A 21,133-nucleotide genomic window follows, 5' to 3' on the forward strand; every position below is an offset into this window, starting at 1 on the left:
CCTGTCCCACGCATGCTTGAATTCCATTACCGTTTTCATCTCCACCACCTCCCGCGGGAGGGCATTCCAAGCGTTCACCACCCTCTCCGTGAAGAAATACTTCCTGACATCTTTCCTGAGTCTGCCCCCCTTCAATCTCATTTCATGTCCTCTCGTTCTACCGCCTTCCCCTCTCCGGAAAAGATTTGTTTGCGGATTAATACCTTTCAAATATTTGAACGTCTGTATCATATCACCCCTGTTCCTCCTTTCCTCCAGAGTATACATGTTCAGGTCAGCAAGTCTCTCTTCATACGTCTTGGAACGCAACTCCCATACCATCCTCGTAGCTTTTCTTTGTACCGCTTCCATTTTTTTAACATCCTTCGCAAGGTATGGCCTCCAAAACTGAACACAATACTCCAGGTGGGGCCTCACCAACGTCTTATACAGGGGCATTAAAACCTCCTTTTTTCTGCTGGTCACACCTCTCTCTATACAGCCTAGCAACCTTCTCGCTACGGCCACTGCCTTGTCGCACTGTTTCATAGCCTTTAGGTCCTCAGATACTATCACCCCAAGATCCCTCTCCCCGTCCGTGACTATCAGGCTCTCCCCACCTAACACATACGCCTCCCTTGGATTTCTACTCCCTAAGTGCATCACTTTGCATTTCTTCGCATTGAATTTTAATTGCCAAACGTTAGACCATTTTTCCAGCTTCTTCAGATCTTTTTTCATGTTTTCCACTCCCTCCGGGGTGTCCACTCTGTTGGAAATCTTGGTGTCATCCGCAAAAAGGCAAACTTTACCTTGTAACCCTTCGGCAATGTCACTCACAAATATATTGAACAGAATGGGCCCCAGCACCGATCCCTGAGGCACTCCACTACTCACCTTTCCCTCCTCCGAGCGAACTCCATTCACCACCACCCTCTGGCGTCTGCCCGTCAACCAGTTCCTAATCCAGTTCACCACTTCGGGTCCTATCTTCAGCCCTTCTAGTTTATTCAAGAGCCTCCTGTGGGGAACCGTGTCAAAAGCCTTGCTGAAATCTAAGTAGATGACGTCCATAGCACGTCCTTGATTTAATTCTCCCGTCACCCAGTCAAAGAATTCAATGAGATTCGTTTGGCACGACTTCCCTTTGGTGAAACCATGTTGTCTCGGATCTTGCAACTTATTGGCTTCCAGGAAATTCACTATCCTTTCCTTCAGCATGGCTTCCATTACTTTTCCAATAACCGAAGTGAGGCTTACCGGCCTGTAGTTTCCAGCTTCTTCCCTATCCCCACTTTTGTGAAGAGGGACCACCTCCGCCATTCTCCAATCCCTCGGAACCTCTCCTGTCTCCAAGGATTTATTAAACAAATCTTTAAGAGGACCCGCCAGAACCTCTCTGAGCTTCCTCAGTATTCTGGGGTGGATCCCGTCCGGCCCCATGGCTTTGTCCACCTTTAGCTTTCCAAGTTGTTCATACACACTCTCTTCCGTGAACGGTGCTCTATCCACTTCATTTTCAGGTGTACTTTTGCCAGTCCCTCTCGGTCCTTCCCCAGGATTTTCTTCAGTAAAAACAGAACAAAAGTATCTATTTAGCAAATTGGCTTTTTCTTCATCATTTTCTACATAGCGTTTTGCTGTATCTTTTAGTCTCACAATCCCCTTTTTAGTCTTTCTCCTTTCACTAATATACCTGAAGAAGTTTTTGTCTCCCCTCCGTACATTTCTAGCCATTTGTTCTTCCGCTTGCGCCTTCGCCAGACGTACCTCTCTCTTGGCTTCTTTCAGTTTCATCCGGTATTCCTCCCCGTGTTCCTCCTCTTGAGATTTTTTGTATTTCTGGAACGCTAACTCTTTAGCCTTTATTTTCTCAGCCACTTGCTTTGAAAACCATATCGGTTTCCTTTTTCTCTTGCTTTTATTTACCCTCCTTACATAAAGGTCTGTGGCCCTGTTTATTACTTCTTTTAGCCTGGACCACTGTCCTTCCACTTCTCGTATGTCCTCCCAGCCCATCAGCTCCTTCCTCAGGTATTCTTCCATTTTGTTAAAGTCAGCTCGCTTGAAATCCAGGACTTTGAGTTTGGAGTGGCTGCCATCCGCATGAGCTGTTACATCAAAACAAACCGTTTGATGGTCACTGTTTCCCAGGTGTGCAGCCACTCGGACATTTGACACACTATTCCCATTCGTGAGCACCAGATCCAACGTGGCTCCCTCCCTCGTGGGTTCGTTCACCATTTGTCTGAGCAGAGCACTTTGGAAAGCATCCACAATCTCTCTACTTCTTTCCGATTTTGCAGACGGAACCTTCCAATCTACATCCGGCAGATTAAAATCTCACAACAGCAGCACCTCTCTTTTCTTCCCCAACTTTTGAATATCAGTGATCAGATCTTTATCTAGTTCTTCCAATTGTGTCGGGGGTCTATAGACAACACCCACGCGGACCAAGGTTCTATCCTCTCTTTTTAAGGGGATCCATATTGCTTCTTCCTTTCCCCACTTCCCTGTCATTTCAGTTGCTGCGATATCATCTCTCACATACAGAGCTACTCCTCCACCTTTACGTCCCTCTCTATCCTTCCTAAAAAGATTATAGCCTGGTATGTTTACATCCCATTCATGGGAACCATGGAGCCATGTCTCTGTGACTGCAACTATGTCCAAGTCAGTCTCCAACATCAGGGCTTGAAGGTCATGAATTTTATTGCTTAGACTGTGAGCATTTGTGGTCATTGCTTTCCAACTACATTTCCTAGTATGTGTTTTGGGTTTAGTGATTTGTGAGTGTCTTTTGTCTTTGGGTACCTTCTCCTCTTTTTGTTCCCTCTTCTTTGCTTTTTCTTCTGCTTCAATTTTAGTTTCAGAAACATCACAGTGCTGTAGTGGAGCAAAAGAATTTTGTAGTGGCAACACTTGTGCGGGTGGATGCTTCTGTGTCACATGACGAATTCTGCCTGAGCCTACTGTGAGCCATCTGTTCCTTTGTGGTTTTATTCTCTGAGGCAGTGGTGAGAAGTTATGATTCTGCACAGTCCTATAAGTTGCTTTAATTGCATCTAATTCTTGCATTACTTTATATAGCTCTTGTTTTAAAGTAGATAGCTGAAGGCAGATAGGACAAGCTTTAAGTTTCCAGATGATTGGCCTTGAAACCAAAGCAGCACAATTATTGCAGAGAATAAAAGTCATCCTGATTGGTTGAAATGGGTATGAACAGGTGTACTATGTTGGAGTATCCGCCTGCAAGACTGCCTGTGTATGACTGTGGAGTAAAGTTAATAAGGTTTGGTTTGTCTATAAATGAGTGGACAACCCTGGGGTGGGTGGGTTGTGGGGAGGGTGGGTGGGATTATAAGTCCCAATGGGTCAGCTTAAGTGCTGCTATCAAGGGAATTCTCTAGTTGAATGGACCAAAATGGTAGTGTCTGATCCAGCACTTTACAATTTATTATACTTTTTAAAACTGCCCTAAGATATTAATAACTTTCCTTTTAAATAAATCTAGATATTGCCAATAATTATAGCAGTGTCAGCTATGTAAAAATGCCCCTCCCCTCTATCAGAGTTTGGCAGGAACAGAAAGAAAGACAGACAGAGAGGTTTCCCAGTGCTAATTAAATTGATTAAGCAACAAGCCTTAAAAATTTTAGACAATATCAGGTAGGTTTCTCACCTAATGCCAGTCAATTTGAGAAGAGTCTGGGATTTAGGGGTCAGAATAAACCTGTCCTTTTTGTAGGAGCTTGGTTCAGTCCCAGCACCTAATGCCAGTCAATTTGAGAAGAGTCTGGGATTTAGGGGTCAGAATAAACCTGTCCTTTTTGTAGGAGCTTGGTTCAGTCCCAGCATCTAATGCCAGTCAATTTGAGAAGAGTCTGGGATTTAGGGGTCAGAATAAACCTGTCCTTTTTGTAGGAGCTTGGTTCAGTCCCAGCACCTGGAAGGTGGAAGTAAAAGTGGAATGACCTTTAGTTTGAGTGTCATGGGTGAGTGAAATTCTACAGCCATTAAAGGGTCAATTCTGTAAAGTGTGCCAACCTTTAGGCACCAAAATGCACATTGAGCATGAATTCTATAACTGCATCTGGATGCCCAGATTCCATTGTAGAATACTAGTGTAAATAAGTACCTGTATATAATGTAACCCAAGGGGTTAAATAATCTCAACTGGGCTGAATAAGGGTTCTATTCAGTGACATCACTCTCAGACATCACTCAGCTGAGCAATTGGTTGTCTGGGAAACGGCTTGTTGGGCAGTTGGGAGGTAAGATATGAGACTGAACAGACCTGTAGTTATGTGCTCTGTTTAGTTGTGCTGGAATTCTGTTTAAAAAACTGAGAAAGTGAAGTCTGAAGGTAGCTGATGTATGATTTGAGCTGAAGAATGGGTAGTTACTAATTTGTAAGAGCCTCGCGGTGATTTTAAGGCTCTAGAGTAATGTATGCTGATGCCTGCTAGTCTGAAAGTCTTTAACCTGAAATGAATGAATCAAGACGATATACTTTAACAATTGAAAAAGCTATAAAAGTTTGAGAACAGCTTGTCACTCTGTAAGTGTTCATGGCAGCAGTGGAAGTTTTAATTACAGTTCTATAGCTGCTGCATGAGACAGAGATACCTGGTGAGATTGGTGAACATCAGCCATTTATGCAACTCAGTTGAATTCCTTTGTAAGTAAAGGAAGGTAATAAGTGGGAGTTTGGCAACGTGGAAAAGTTCTAGTTGAAGAATTTTGGAACTGTTGCACAGTTTCTGTAAACTGAGGCTGTTGTTATTTATAGATTTACTTGTTGGTATTTATATACAATTTTATAAATTGTGTTGGATAAGGCTGGGAATCATTGTTTGGGAGGGAATTAGCATAGGGACACATAATTATCCGTTCTTTTATTTGGGGGTAAGTTATGGATAACAGAGTTGAAGTAAGAAGTAACTTGAAGTTTTTTGTGGTTAAGTCAGGGATAAGATAGGGTTTTACTTCCTTTGAGTTTTTGAGTTTAGTGCAGTAGGTTCTACAGTTCCTGGTTCCTGTTCCCTGGCCAGGGATCAACGCGATTGCTCTTCCAATGGTACCCACCGTTCACAGAGAGAGAAAAGAAGGAAAGCTGACCCTGTAAAATTTAGGAAAAGTATCCTTTTCTATTATCACAAAAGTAAGAGAAAATGAAGAGGACAGAATTGTAGAATTTATACTTACCTGAGATCCGTCTGAAGAGGAACCTGGAAGAAAAAAATAAACAAAGGATCAACTCTTTACAGTGCACCAGTACTACGCTAATTTAATTGCATGCATGATTAATTTAGCAGTTAATTGAAGAGTCACTTATCTGATATTGATATTTTTCTGGACAAATAAATCTGGGGAGGGAATAGAAAAACAAACGTTAGAATTTTCTGGTGTTAAACCTGTGAATGTTTTATTATTAGGTAATTGAGAATAGGGGGCCTTAGGAAATTTAAGCACAGAAGTTTAGGTATTAGAATGTTTCTATGAATAGAGTTATTAGTGAATTCTTATTATCTGAGCTGAAGATTAATTTTTAAATAAAATTTTCTGTAAAAAAAATCATTTCCATCTTGATCTAATTTTTTTTTTTGTATTGTTCCCTCTGTTCCTGAGAAATTTTTCCTGAGTGCCTGGCTCGACTACATTAAAGAGGCACTCAGACTTCCTTGTTCGGAGGTTAAATTCTCAGGAGGGGGCGGGGCTTACAATAACACGTAAGCCGCATTGAGCCTGCTATCAGTGGGAAAGCGTGGGGTACAAATGTAAATAAGTAAAAAAAATATTTTAAAACATAATCAGTGAATTGGCACCATCTGTGCTCTAATATTAATACTAACTGGATCCTGGATATTCACCCTCTGACATTAGACATTCTCCATATACATAAGCACCAAGTCTAGTATTGGCTCCATCAGCCATGGGTTCCATTATCATTGTCAGAAGAGTTCTATAGAGAATCCAGAATCTGCTTTTTTTTTTTTTTTAAATAACACAACTGCTGAGATGCCCCAGTCCAATAGTCCAGTATATTGAAGTCAACTAGCGCTAACTCTTCCCTTTTCATAACCATTTTGTGAATGTCTTCAATTAAATTTATCTGTCTTCTGCCTATGTGTGGGGGGTAGGGGGGTTGGGTTTTGTGTATCATGTCTGTATAAGAAGACACAAAGCTTGTTCCCCAGTTGATTGTTTAAAAAAAACTGGCTTGGCCACTGTTGGAAACAGGATACTGGGCTAGATGGGCCATTGGTCTGACCCAGTATAGCTACTCTTATGTTCTTATGTAAACATATAGGTCTCTTGATTTTCACCTTTTAGGTGGCTGCAATATTGAAGGAGAAGATGAGAGCTGGGATTTTGGTACTGGAGCTAGCTTTTATGTGAATGCCACTGAAGAGTCGTGGAAAACCAACTACAGAATGTATTCTTACATAACAGAAGAGGTAACACACACTTAATATATTTTACATTTTTGTTAACAGTTGACTTATAAATATTGAGGGGTCCTTTTTCAAAGGCATGCTAGTGTTTTTAGAATTTTAAAAATTAGCGTGTGTTAACACTAGACACACCCATAGGAATATATGAGTGTCTGTAGCGTTAGCGCACGCTAAAAAATCTAGAATGCCTACAGCGCAGCTTATTAAACAGGGCCATGATTAATCACACGATTAAAGTTGGGCCATAGCCAGCTTTTCATAGCAGGGAGGCACATTTCCTCTTCTCCCTCCCTCCCCCCCCCCCCCCCCCCCCCCCCCCCCCACACACACACACACACACACACACATTAGTTTTCATACCTTTGCAGGTGGGGCTGCCGAAGCCAGTTGAAGAAATCTACTGCCAAAGTGTCCCCCTTCCTCTTTGTGCTGCCTCAGCAGCGAGGAAGTCAGCAGGGTGCCTCCAGCTGGCACTCCCCGAACATGCTTCATGCACAAACTAAGCATACATGGGGAATGTAAGCGTTGGTGGCTGGAGGCGCCCTGCAGTACAAGGAGGAAGGGGGTGACTCGGGAATTGTATTTCATCAGCTGGCAGGGCTTCAGTTACCCCACCAGGCATAAAATGTTTTTTAATCGCAATCAATGCGTTAACTGGTGCATTAATCGCGATTAACATGTAGCCCTCATTTTGATACAGCTGTTGTGACGTAGGTATTATAGGCAAGGTGTTAAGGTGGTTTCAGGGATTTTTGACTGAAAGAACTTAACATGGTGAAGCTTTTGAACTCTGATCCTTGGTTGATGGAATGTGGTGTCCCACAGGAATGCCCTCTCTTACAATCCCATTTAATCTATTGATGTCTACATTTGGGAAACTTTTGTCAACTTTGGACATTGCCTTATTTACATATATGGATGATAAAACTTTACTGGTTCCTGTTTTACCTAGTTTTACTGATACTTTGGCTACATTAATTGTGCTGATCAGGTAGAAACCTGGGCTAAAGTTGTAGGCTAAAGTTGAACAAAGATAAAGATTCATGTCTTTGGTTGGGTTCTCCACCTTCCCAACCATTCAGCGATGGCTTGTCTATTCAGGGGAGTGTGTTCAAGTTGGATTCAGTACCGAAGGTGTTAGGCATCCTGCCAGATTCTAAATTGACTATGGAACATCAAGCTAATGCACTTAAAGAGTAAAAATATTGAGGAAATTGCATTGGCTCCCTGCCAGTGTCTGAGTTGGATTTAAATTTTGTACAATGATTCATAGAATCTCTATAGGATTAGCGCCAAGCTATTTGACTCTGTTTATTACTTTTTCTGTGCCAAGTAGGGTTACACATTTAAATGAATTTACCGCTAGTGACAGGTATCAACTCGAGGAAAATATTTATTTCCTCGCTTCCTTATCAGGCACTTTGAGTTGGAAATCTCTCCCTCCTGTTGTAAGGTTAGAATTCTAATACATGGTTCTGTCAGAAAAAAAAAACCTGAAAACATTTCTTTTGCAGAAATTTTTGGATTGATTGTTATGTTTGTTTATTCTCGGACTTTAATATACCACCTTTCAAAGAATGTCAAATCAGTTTACAAAAGAAAAGAAATAGAAAAGAACTACAAACAATCATAGCAGATGTAAAAGGAAAAAAATTACAATAATAAAAGGAGCAGGAAGCTGCATCACTGTCACCAGAAGCCCACTGAGCTCCCCCCCCCCCCCCCCCCGGAAAAGCCATGGAGAATAAATGAGCCTTTACCTGAGCCCGTAAAGACAGATAAGAAAGTTCCGACTGGACATCTTCTGGTAAGGCATTCCGGGCTACCAGGGCAGCATAGAAGAAGACAGATCGGCGGGTAGATTCCAATCTGGAACATAAGACAGGGAGAATAGACAGGCAGGGCTCTTGACATGTGACGAAGAGTACACATAGGATGATAAGGAGTGACCATGGAAGAAACATAAGGTGGAGACCAACAGTGAAGAGCCTTAAAGACAAGGGAGACAATCTTATGAAGAATAGGGAGCCAGTGCTGAAATTTCAACAGAGGGGAATGTATTCTGATGCTTAATGCAGAAAGAGTGCACTTTTCATACGACCTGCGTACTTGTTCTGGGGGGGGCGGGGGGTCATAGTTAGGAGTGCACTTCAATGTGTGTATTTTTTTTATAAAATGCAATTTTACACCATCTGCAGAGCAGCAGTAAATTTGTGCACTACTGAAGCTGGATCTGAGTATCTACTTTATAAAGGCAGAAGATGCCTATGTTGCCTTGGAGGGGGAGGGGTGGAGGTGGTTAAATCCCAGTGAATAAATGAAAGATACTTCAGCCCATCCTTTAAAAAGTAAGGTGAATAGTTGAATATAATGAGAATATTGTATTTTTGATATCATCCTTAACTGGAAGTTCTAGGCAGCTTACAAAAGATAAAAAGAAACAATAAAAAAAACCAAGAAACAAAAATTACAAAGGGTAGTTAACTAGTTAACATGCTTCTGAAATGAAAAAGCTTTAAGAAGTTTCATGAGCCTCAATCATAGTTTGTCCTCAGCTCTGTTGGCAAAAAATTCCACTTAATTGGGGCAACGTCTGAAAACAGTTCTCAACTAATTGAATTTTTTTTGGTCGCGAGCAGATGGTAGATTAACATGATTTTCTAAAAATGAAATGAGAGAGGCGAGAATTTGACTGCAGTATTAGATGGTTCAACAAGTGACGAGGGCTGAGTTCATGCAAAATTTTAAGAGAGGCATATTAACTTACATTCAATTTGTGTTCTAATTGAAAACTAGTGTAAGGATTGAAATATTTTAAGCACAGGCACCTAAGACTAGCTGTTCAGTGATTTTCAAGCTGTGAATCAAGATAAACCTCAAGCAGTATCATATCTGTGTGTATAACTAACTATAAGTTGATTTTCCTTCAGTCTGTAATAGCGGGGTACCACAGGGTTCTCCGCTCTCACCGTCTTTATTTAATACTAGTAAAAAAGGCCCGTTTCTGCCTCTGATGAAACGGGCGCTAGCGGGCACGGGACTCCCTTCCCCTCCCCTTACACTAGTCTCCCTGGTGGTCTAGAGGTACCTGTTCGGTTGGGGCAGGAAAGAAAGAGCCCCCTCTTTCCTGCCCGTAGTGGTGCTGCTAGCTGCCCTGCTGCATCGTGTGGTAGTCTGGCTCTAGGCGTTTCAAAATGGCCGCCGAGAGTTGGTCTCGCGAGGTAGATTGGACTCTCGGCGGCCATTTTGAAACTTCGAGAACCGGACTCACACACGATTCAGCCGGGCAGCTAGCAGCAGCGGTCCGGGCAGGAAAGCGGGGGCTCTTTCGTTCCTGCCCGAGTGAACAGGTACCGCTAGACCACCAGGGATAGTGGCGTATGGGGAGGGGAGATGACAGGGGGGAGGGAAGGTGATGAGGGGAAGAGGGGGCGACGGGGGGCGGGGCGGTACCTTTAAAGGGGCGGGGTGATGGGCACGTCCTCGGCAGCTGCGATTTGTTGGAAGGGGAGGAGTAGTTTCCCTACTGCTCCCCGTGCGTTCATTTGCCTTGTTGTGTAAGTGTTCCGCCCTCGACGTCATCACGTGTGACGCGAGGGCGGGGCATGAAGACATGAGTTTTGTGGCTTCACCACCATGAACTTACGAACTGGTGTGTGAGTGCCTGCAGTGACGTCAGTGTCCTCAGAACGTTGAGGGTGCGTTTTATTATAGTAGATATTGATGCAATCGTTATCTTGTCAACTGGAAAAGCTTAAGCTTCAGTTTTACATCTGTGCAGACGACATTTCTGTTGTTCCTTTTTACTCCTGGAAACTTATTGCATGAAAAGAATCTTACTTGTTGCTTGTTAACAGAAACATGGGTTCAATCTTTTAAGCTAAAATTGAATAAGGATACAACAAACTTTTTATGGATTGGTTTAACTGACTTGGTGAAATCGAATCCTGAAGTTTGGTTGGGAGATCTTACAATTAAACCAGTTACTGTAGCTAGGATTTGAGGAGTGGAAATTGATTGTCGGTTGTCCTTAAGTCATCAGGTTAATAAGGTGGTGAAGAACAACTTTTTTTGCTTAAAGAAAATTGAGAGCGATTCAAAAGAAATTTTTCATTTGTTAGTACAGTCCTTAATCCTTTTCCCAGTTAGATTGTTGCAATTCTGCATACATTGGCTGCACAAAGAATTTAAAAATCAAGTTATAAAGGGTGCAGAATGTGGTTGTAAGAGTCATCTTTTTAGCAGACAAACATGATTCTAACACTCCATTAATGAAACAATTACACTGGCTACCGATAGAAGCTAGATTAGAATTTTAAGATGCTAATACTGGTTCGTAAGATTTCTTACGGAGATGTTCTTGCCTATTTGTCCAATTTTATGTTTTAGTTTTGAATGGGAATGGTCTTAGAGCAACTAGAAATTGCTTCACACTTGCTTTTCCTTCTGTCAGACAGGTGAAGGCTTTTTGTCACCTTAAGGCATCTTTTTCCTATCAAACCGCAACTTACTGGAATATGTTACCTCTGCTTATTAGGCAATTGGAAAATTATAGCTTATTTAGAAAGATGTTGAAAATCTTGCTGTTTAGGAAATATTACCATCTGCATTGATTTATTATAGTTTCTGCGGTCTGAAATGCTTTGTTGGGTATTGTGGACTAGATTCTATATATCATCCTTAAAAATTTGGTGCCAAAATGAAATACGCCTTAGAATAAGCCTAAATTTCTGTACGGTTCTTAGAATATGCTGAGTGCCAGTCCACGTGACAAAATTTAGTTGCAGCCAGTTATGCCAAGTAAAACCTGGTGTAAATCCTGACACCTAAATTAGGCGTGGAGCGGATGTATTCCATAAAAACACGCATAGATTTTAGATATGCCCATGGCCACGCCCCCTTTTCAACGATGCGACTTAGAATGTAAGCACACCATGTTACAGAATACACTTAGCAAGTAGTGTGCGTAAATTCCAATTAACGCCAATTAGTGCTGATAATTGGTTATCCAATTAGGCTGATTAGCTTATTAACCAGTTAGCTTATGCGCATTGCTATGGAATAAGCTTCTATGTCCACGCGGAAATCTTGGCGTGATATATAGAATCCTGGGGTATATGTATTTTCTTGAATAATAGTAACATACATAGTAACAGTAGATGATGGCAGAAAAAGACCTGCACGGTCCATCCAGTCTGCCCAACAAGATAAACTCATATGTGCTACTTTTTGTGTATACCTTACCTTGATTTGTATCTGCCATTTTCAGGGCACAGACCGTAGAAGTCTGCCCAGCACTAGCCCCGCCTCCCAGCCACCAGCCCCGCCTCTGTCTTGATTGTAACCCGCACTGAACTGGTTGGTAGTTGCAGGATATAAAACTTTAGTAGTAGTAGCAATAATAATAATATGGCTACAGAATCCAAAGTTATGGTTCCTAAATAAGAATAGGTGGGAAAATGTGGGATACAAATGCAATAAATAAATAAAATCTATGGGTTTAACTGTGGGACTGTCGATTTTCATATCGTAAATGTATCAAAATGTTTCTTTATGGATGTCACATTAGAGTAGGTTGCTTGATCTAATGGAAAACATAATAGTGTATATATGTGAAATGTATAATCTCTGGAAATGTTGGAAAAAGTTGAATTCTTAAACCCTTCTTTCATATTAACCTATTGCAGTTGCCTCAATTGGTAAATTCCAATTTTCCAGCTGACCCAGAAAGGATGTCCATTTTTGGGCATTCAATGGGGGGCCATGGTGCTTTAATCTGTGCTTTGAAGAACCCTGGAAAATACAAGGTATGATAAACTCAGATTTTATTTTAATTCTGTTAGAAGAAAAAGGCAAAGGAAGGTCATTCCAACCCTTTTACTAAGGTTCTACATAAGAAAATTAACCTTTTTGATATTAGGTGCTGAGGGATGTCAACCCAGCATGTTTCTGGAAAACATGAGCTTTATAACTTGGTTGATACAAATTAGATCATTGTTTACCATTATTCCAGGATCTTTCATTCTACACTCCCCCACCCCCCGCCCTTATTATAGAGGTCTCATCTCATTCCTTCCACTCCAGGCTCTGGCATTTTCTGAGATGTGATCATTTCGGTTCATAATTGGTTAATCAAGAAATGTGATCACCATTTTTTTTTCTGAACAGAGTGTATCGGCATTTGCTCCAATTTGTAACCCAACCCAGTGCCCATGGGGCAGAAAAGCCTTCAGTGGATACTTAGGATTGGATCAAACCAAATGGGAGGTAGGTTATAAAGCAGTACATTGTATAAGAACCTGCTTACAGCCAATGTGTTATCACTAAAGCACATTAAGCACTTAGGGGTGAATTCTATATAAGACGCCAAAAAAAGCACACTCCTGAATGCTGCTGCTACATTTTGATGGGATTTCCTGCGGCCTGGAAGTTTTGTATGTTGTATACCATAAGTACCAGTCCAATATCTCTGAAGCAGGCAGTTCCCCCACTGAAACACTGGCCCGTGTCGGGTCTCCATTTTGGTTTCTAATAAAGACTTCAGATGTGAATTCTCTCATCGTGTGAGTGATGTTGTCACCCTCGACTCCTTTTTTTTTTTTTTTTTTTTTTGGTTCTTCATTTTTTCCCCATAGCGGGCATCCTCCTGTTCCCCTTGTGGACTCAACAACCTAAAACAACATGGTTGACAAGTTTTATCCATATGCTTAGAATCCTTCCAAGTATCGGGTCATAATGCAAGTGTTAGTGCCACAAAATTCTCCAAGATATTAGAGAGCTCAGCTTTCTTTTTCCCCTAACGATCCCATCATCCTTCATTATGTATACATAAGCATACTGTATCAGATTTCTTTTTTTAAAAAGTAATTTGAGCTAGAATTCATTTTAAAATATTATGTCTTGTTTTTGAATTTTTATATGGTACATTTTCTGGATGGTTTTACAATTTTTAGCTCATCAAGATATGTAATTTCTTGCTTTTGGTTTTTCCATCAGTTAAATTTATCCGTTTTAAAGCATTATTTTCTGGTTCATTTTTGTTTTCTGCTATTCGTCTCTGGAACAGTTTACCAGTACACATATGTTATATAATGAATGAAAGCTTTAAAAAAATATCTTTTTTTCTAATTATAAATAGTTGACATATATTGTTTAATTTTTTTTCTATTTATAATGTTTAAATTGTATGGTGTTTTTTTGTTCCATCCTGAGTTATGTTTGTTTGTTTCTTTTGTTACTTCGCCTTGAATTCTTTTTGGGTGATTTGGCGGGTTATGAGACTCTGATAACATAACATTTGTCCACATGTCCATCAGCACAAGGACTAAAAAGATTATCGGACCATACTTAAACACTCGTTATTAGGCATTCTTATAACGGGTACAGACTTTGAGGCATCTCCAAACTGTACTTCAATTTGTTTTCTCCATATCCAGTCTGTCCTATAACCTTCTTCCCCCCCACCCCCCCCCCCCCCCACCCGATTTTTGTCCCCATTCTCCCTTCCTTTCCCTTCCCTCTTTTAAACCCTTCCACCATAGGTAACCTGCACAGGTGACGCATGTGCTCCTGCCATCGAGGGAGACTGCAGAAAATTCTTCTAGTTTTATACTTAGCATTCCTCCTTCAATCATCAGGTGTTTCTAATATTTTCATTTATGCAATCGCAGACGCAGACAGGAACATTTTGATAAGTATAGACCCGTCCTAACTGAGGAGATCAATAGTTGCAAGAATGGCTACTATTAATGTTGTTTTCTTTTGCAGCCCTATGATGCAACACTTCTGGCAAAGTCCTATTCAGGTTCTCAGCTAGACATACTAATCGATCAAGGCAAAGATGACCAGTTTCTCGCAGCAGGACAGTTACTTCCTGACAACTTTATTGCTGCTTGTACAGAGAGGAAAATCCCAGTCGTGTTCAGACTACAACAGGCAAGTACTGATAAACGGCTTTTCATTTTGGAAGGGTATCCTCTTTGTTAAAAAGGATTAAAACATACGTATTTATAGAACGTCTGTGCTTTATTACATCCTGATAATGTACTATGTAGGGCAGCAGTTCATAATTTTTACAAAAACAATTTGGGGGAGATTCTATAAATGGTGATCAAACAGTAGTGTTGCAAAAGATCAACACTAGGCGCTATTCTATTTATAGACTAACGCAGAGTGCCGATTCCCATGCCCAGATCTGGGCGCCAGACTCGTATCTGCTGAAGCCTGGTGTAAATCCTGCCCAAGTTGGGTGCAGAGGCCCAATCTGTAACACTGCTCCCAACTTTTGGGAATGCCATGACCTGCCCACCTCCCATGGCCACACCCCCTTTTGGGTTGCACATTATGGGGTTTAGGCCCCCAGCATTATAGAATAGCGTGCTTAAATCCTAATTGGTGCCAATTAATGTCAATGACAGGTTAACATGCAATTATTGATTAAAGCTCATTAGCCAAATAAGTTGCGTGCCCAAATTTGGGCACCATATATAGAGTCCAGGGGTTTGTGCTCAGCTTACTTCAAATTCATGTATTTTGTGTCATTTAACTGCTATGGTCTGGTTCCATTACTAATAGAAAAGACAGAGCTTTCCTGGCTGCCTCCTGCATTGACCTTACGCATATTTTACAGAATATGCCTAGGCCTTTTTTTTTTCTGTGTGGAATTTTCAGGCACATATATAGAATCTAACCCTTAACATGCACTAATGTCCATTAGCTTGCACTAAGCTTTAGTAAAAGGGCCCCTTAGTAAATTGTATATTTAGAGGGCAATTTTATAATGGGTTGTGTGGTAGCCCTGTTAGTCCTTTTTAAAGGTAACCAATAGAAATAAAGGAAGAAAATAAGGCAATACCTTTATATTGGACTAGTTTAATACATTTTTTGACAAGGCATAGTCGTCTTCACGTCCGTTATAAACACACGAGGACAGAATCAAAATATATATATATAGTGAAACATAAAAAGCGTTCCATTGACACAGTATCAAGGGAGAAGGAGGGGCGGGGAAGAATGACAGGGAAAGGTGGATGAGTAATCAGAAGATAAGTGAGTAGAAGTTTATGGTTTTGTAATATTGATAGGGCTTAAAAAGGATCTGGTTTTCCTATCTGGTGGGTTTGTCAAAAAATGTGTATTAAGTTACCCTTTTTATTGCAGTATCACCTTAGTTTCTGATGTTTTGTTTTATTCTATTTCTGTTTATTACCTATTTTATAAAAGCACGTGAGGGACATTTTCAATATCAATATGATGTCCTAAATCTGATTTTGGACGTTTTACTGAAAATGTCCAAAAATCAAGAGCTGAACATAGCGATTTTCAAACCAGAAAAAGTATCATCTTTTTGTTTCAAAAATGCCATTTGCTAGACATTTTTGTGTCTTTCTTTTTGGACCATTAAAAAAAAATATCCAAGGGAAAAATTCAGAAAAACAAGCCATTGTGTTGAATGGGGTGCCAGCATTCTTAGACTGGCCACACAGACATCCCAGTAGAGCAGATCCTGTGTACACATGTCACTTTTACCCCATAATGTTGTATGGTGAGCCCTCCAAAACCTACTGTATCCAACTGTACACGACTACAATAGCTCTTATGGCTGCAGGTGTCACCTATATGTGGGTACAGAAGTTTTTTGGTAGACTTAGGACAGCTCACACTTTCCACCATACGTGTAACAGTTACAGTGGTATATGACCCTGGATCCCCTGCTCTAGAGTGCACTGCACCAACCATTAGGCTACTCCAGGGACCTGCTTGGTGCTCTTATACAACTGGCCATAACATCTAAAGCTGTCTTAGAGGCTGGTATGTACTGGATCTTTCACATCTTTGGAGGGTGGAAAGGGGTCGGTGGCCCTGGGGGAGTAAGGAGGAGATCATGCTTAATCTCTCCAGTGTTCATTTGGTCATTTAGGGCAACATTTTGTGACTTAGTTGTGATCAAAACGGGTTTAGACAAAAATGTCTAACATTTAGCCCTGGACATTTTTGCTTTGTTCCATTATGGCAGAAAGATGTCCAAGTTTTGGGAATGCCCAGATCTCACCCCCAACACGTCCCCAACATGCTGCCTTGTGATTTGGATACACTGCAGACCAACTGCATAGAAAAAGTCTTAAAAACGGGTTTTGAAAATAGCGATTTAGACGTTTTGAGGGGAAAAAAAAGGTTCATCTGCTGCTTTTTTTATATTTTTCTGTTTCGAAAATGAGCCCCATAGGGTCCTATATTTTGTATAAAATGCTAAAGGTAAACCAGCAGAAGTTGCAGCTAGATTGAAGTTGCAGACATTTTTGCCTGCTTGGGAATGAGTGTAAATGTTAGCATATAGAGTGCACACTGCCTTGTGACCACACATACTATTTGCGTAAAGCCTCTGGAGCAATTTTTATAAAAACCCTTTTATGAACATAAAAATGCCTTTATGCATGAAAAATGCATTTATAAAATTACCTCCTTAGGGTCTTAATATAGGCATAGTTGCAGATTGTGAGTTCTATTCATGTAAGGACCAAAAAGTGAATTTCAAGGCTGAATAAAGGTGATGAGCAAATTACTTATGACTGACGAGTACCATCTTCTAATGCAGAAAGGTTTGTATCCAGTTGATTATTACATCAATTCTTTCATCCTTTTTTCATTAGAGGTGGGCAATTAACACGTTAATGTTATCAACAGTGGAGGAGTGGCCTAGTGGTTAGGGTGGTGGACTTTGGTCCTGGGGAACTGAGGAACTGAGTTCAATTCCCGGCACAGGCAGCTCCTTGTGACTCTGGGCAAGTCACTTAACCCTCCATTGCTCCATGTAAGCCGCATTGAGCCTGCCATGAGTGGGAAAGTGCGGGGTACAAATGTAACAAAAAATTTAAAAAAATAAACATGGTAATGTTTTAATGCAGACAGTTCTTTTTAATGTCGCCTGATTTTCTTTTCTTTAACACAGACCTACTCCCTCCCCCTCATTTACCTTTAGAGCTAGGCTCTGGATATTTTCTCCTTCCTCGCTGCCTCAAAGTCCTTCACGGCCGGGCTGTGCTAATATTTGAGCCCAGATGTGCAGGAAGTCGGGGAAGTCTTGCGGGACTTGAAACCACGAGACGTCCCCAACTTCTTGCATATATAGAGGTTGAAAAGTCATCACTTCTATATATACTGAGGTGCCTACACTTGCAAATGGAAGCTGTGAAGTGATGCTGCTGATTTTTTTTTTGTACATTTATTTTTCTAAAATTGATGCTCCCATTGTATGTACTGGAAAATACATGTGTATCTGTGGCATGCTCTGTCCTGACTTGGACACTCCAGTTCCTCCCTTAACATGGTATACCAAATGGGGACTTTCCATGAGTGTCTGGGTGAGATAGTCTGATAGTCGCTAGTACACACAGAGAAACTTTAAATACCTTAACGATGGTGACACGTTGGGCAAGGAAAGCTATTTCCATTCAAAGCAAAACTTAAATGATTTTCACACTACAAAAAGCATTACAGTTCTAAGCAAAAGAGGGGGGGGGGGTTAACCTCCACAAAACGGCAGTTACATCCCTAAACGTTATTTTTTATTGCCCAACTTGCAAGGTGTGATTAAGCTCAATTAATCATGCAATTAAAACTTTTAATCATTGCCCACCCCTAATTTTCATTATTTTGTGCTATAATTTAGCACTCTGATACTTCACCCTATTATTCAGAAGGGCCATGGTTAGCACACAACTCTGTGCCTGCTTTCTCACATGAGGATATTCCATTTTATTTTGTAGTTAACGCTATGAAAAGCCAGTATTGTTGCATATTGTCATTGAGATTGTTGTCACCATGCTAACAGTACACTTGTTTCCTCTTCTAGGGCTACGATCACAGCTACTTCTTCATTTCTACATTTATTAATGATCACATAAAGCATCATGCAAAATACCTTAATGCTTAATTGGAGATAATTAGAAGAATTATCGAACGCCTCTGGATTATGCAAAACAAGACTTGGATTTCCAATGACATTGCTGACTGTACAGTGAATCAGAAATCATAGCTGTCAGGATCTCACCATTAGTTTTTTGTTTTGCTTTTCAACTTGGCTTTTCAAAATAAAATGCTCTTGATACTCATTTTGAACAGATTTGAAACATATTTTGTGTGTATTAAAAGTATTGTGTGGAAGAAGTTTAACCTAAAAGTATCATAGTCAATAACAGAACAGATAAAGACCAGCCTGGCCCATCTAATCTATTCAATAAGGTGGTTAGGGTTGTAACTGCTGTCCATTGCAGGTTACTTCCCACTGTGCTTTTTTTGTTTTTGAAACGTGTAATTCATTTAAGGTTTGCTTTGAGTGGATTAGTGAAAAGTTTACCATGAATAAATTTGTAGTAATTTTGTCAACTCAAAAACAATATAACATGAGATATTAATTATCAAATTAGAACAACAAAACCCTACTTCAGTTTATTCAGTGATGTCATGTTCCTTTTTTGAGTGTTGACAGTGACATTCATAGTTATTTCTGTTGCCACTTGAGAAGCACACACACATCTGAAAATTGAGTTTCTACTGATGATATCCACCAACATGCAGTTCTGGTTTGTGTGGCACTTCATTGCACATAAACTCAAAACCATGTATGAGCTAATTTTATGCCCTTGAAGTCTGACATCTTGGGGGATTTTTCTAATAATGGGGGAACTGAGTCACATGTATAGGAGTATCTTCTTTATACATAGACATTTTGGGTTTCCACTTTCCCAACCTTCAGCAGCCTAATATTGTTATTTTGCCTCACATTACATGTAAAGTATCCAAGGCAAGATACTTTACAAAGTATCTTGCCTTGGAAACAAAGTAGGAACAATAGACAACCCTACTGTAGTCCCCTCTTTCAGAAGAAAACATTTATCAAATTTACCATTTATCAATATCACTGCAATTGGCCTCTCGTACAGCCATGGAAGATAATTTTTACCCATCATTGTTGCACCACCCATGTGGGTGCTTGAGCATACTTCTTCCCAGTATATTTGAGTTTGAGTTTAGCCTCACATACCATTTTGAAAAGTTAGCTTCTAGCCACCCATGCCAGTATACTGTAAAAGGCTATACAAGTATTTCTGCTCCACTCTGTTGGATGCTTTCTCAGCATCCAGTGAGACCAAGAGGGTCCATGCCGTCTATAGCTCTCTGGGTTGGGTTTTCTTTCCTAGATTGGGGTTTTTGGCTTGTTTCCCAGTAAGCTTGCTAAATTTCATAACCCTTACTATTGATGTCCATTTGGGAAGCAGGTGATAAGCATCTCCCAGGTAAATGCAATTGGATCTAGAGTTGCAGCTTCCTGTGGCAACCAGATATTAATCAACTTTGACCATCGATCCCTTCCCAGTCTTCCCATTCCACCCCCAGCCACCTCCTTTGCTGTACTAATTCACTGTAGACCTCAATACTACTATCTTCCATGTTCCCAGCATGGACTTGTTACTTGGTTCTGGTATGTCACTATCGAGGGGCATCCTAAGGGGGATGTGAAGGTGTGCAGGCCCATGGCAGAGACTCTCATTTGCGTAAGTTGGTAAGGGCTGAAAAGTGGAACTAAAGAGTAGGGGCCATGTGTGAAAAACACAGTCCCTCAATGGTAGAGACAGCCCTGTCACCATCTGGTGCCGATTACATCCTACCTTGTTTAGGCCCTTCCATTTAGACTTGTTGATCTCTCTAAGAATTGTATTTAGACTCGGGCTCTTTTACTAAGCCGCATAGGTGCCTATGCACGCCAAATTGGAGTTACTGCGTGGCCCTTGTAATTTCAATTTTGGCACACATCCGTAAAATATTTTTTATTTTCTGACGCACAGCAGCTGCAATCATCAAGTGGCATTTGATGTGCTTAGACCATTACCGCCTAATTACCGCGTGAGACCTTACTGCTAGGTCAATGGCTTGCGGTAAGGTCTCAGACCCAAAATCGACAGACTGCAATTTTTATTTTGACACGTCCATTTTCCACAAAAATTTTAAAAAAGGCATTTTTTGTAGGTGCGCTGAAAAATAATTCTGCGCGCTCCCAAAACACACGACTACACTACCGCAGGCCATTTTTCGGTGCACCTTAGTAAAAGGACTCAGTTCCTTTGATTGCTTTCTCACTGAGATACCATCTACAATGGGGCTGACCTATCGCCATTTTTTTACCTTGTTTTTACCCACAGGCTTCCTGGATTTATTTCTTAGGACTCATGAGATTATCAACTACTTAATACCATCTCTAGGGCCATTCACAGTCTCTGCACGGTGGGATTTATTCAGAGAGTTTGGGGAGTCAATGTGATGTGTATCCACTCTCCTCTCTTGCCATCAAGTGCAAATCCATCCCTAAGTGCAAATCTGTTTGGAAAAGTGATATAAACTGCTTCACACACACTGCATGTGTGTTTGTGGGATGATACTACAGACACACTGTGTGTGAGGTTGAGCTTAATTTGTGCCACTTCTGAAATTGGCCTCTCCTGGGAAACAGCAATTTAAGTTACCAATCACAATTTTCACCAGTACAAGATGCCAAAAGTTAGTGCCACATGTGCTTAAAATTAGTGTCCAGTGAAACCTGAATACACTCAGTTTTGCATTTGTCACTTTTGAGATTTAAGAGAAAGCATTAACTGATTTCACAGTCTTTTAAGAGAGGTTTATAAGGGAAACAGCATGGG

At 40.7% G+C, this 21,133-nt stretch overlaps 1 protein-coding gene across 3 annotated transcripts in view; it reads left to right on the forward strand.

The window, feature by feature from the left end:
* The window catches only part of ESD (esterase D), a 38,979-nt gene extending 20,425 nt beyond the window's left edge, over positions 1-18,554 (forward strand). For all 3 annotated transcript variants that reach the window (XM_030200498.1, XM_030200499.1, XM_030200500.1), the window contains 5 exons: positions 6,316-6,440; positions 12,125-12,244; positions 12,606-12,704; positions 14,205-14,372; positions 18,289-18,554. In XM_030200498.1, coding sequence (XP_030056358.1) covers positions 6,316-6,440; positions 12,125-12,244; positions 12,606-12,704; positions 14,205-14,372; positions 18,289-18,369 — 593 coding nt within the window. In that variant the 3' untranslated portion in view covers positions 18,370-18,554. The remainder of the gene's footprint in view (positions 1-6,315; positions 6,441-12,124; positions 12,245-12,605; positions 12,705-14,204; positions 14,373-18,288) is intronic.
* The last annotated feature ends 2,579 nt before the right edge of the window (positions 18,555-21,133 follow it).

The sequence above is a fragment of the Microcaecilia unicolor genome, chromosome 4 (assembly GCF_901765095.1).
Source record: "Microcaecilia unicolor chromosome 4, aMicUni1.1, whole genome shotgun sequence".
NCBI classification, from domain to species: Eukaryota; Metazoa; Chordata; class Amphibia; order Gymnophiona; family Siphonopidae; genus Microcaecilia; species Microcaecilia unicolor.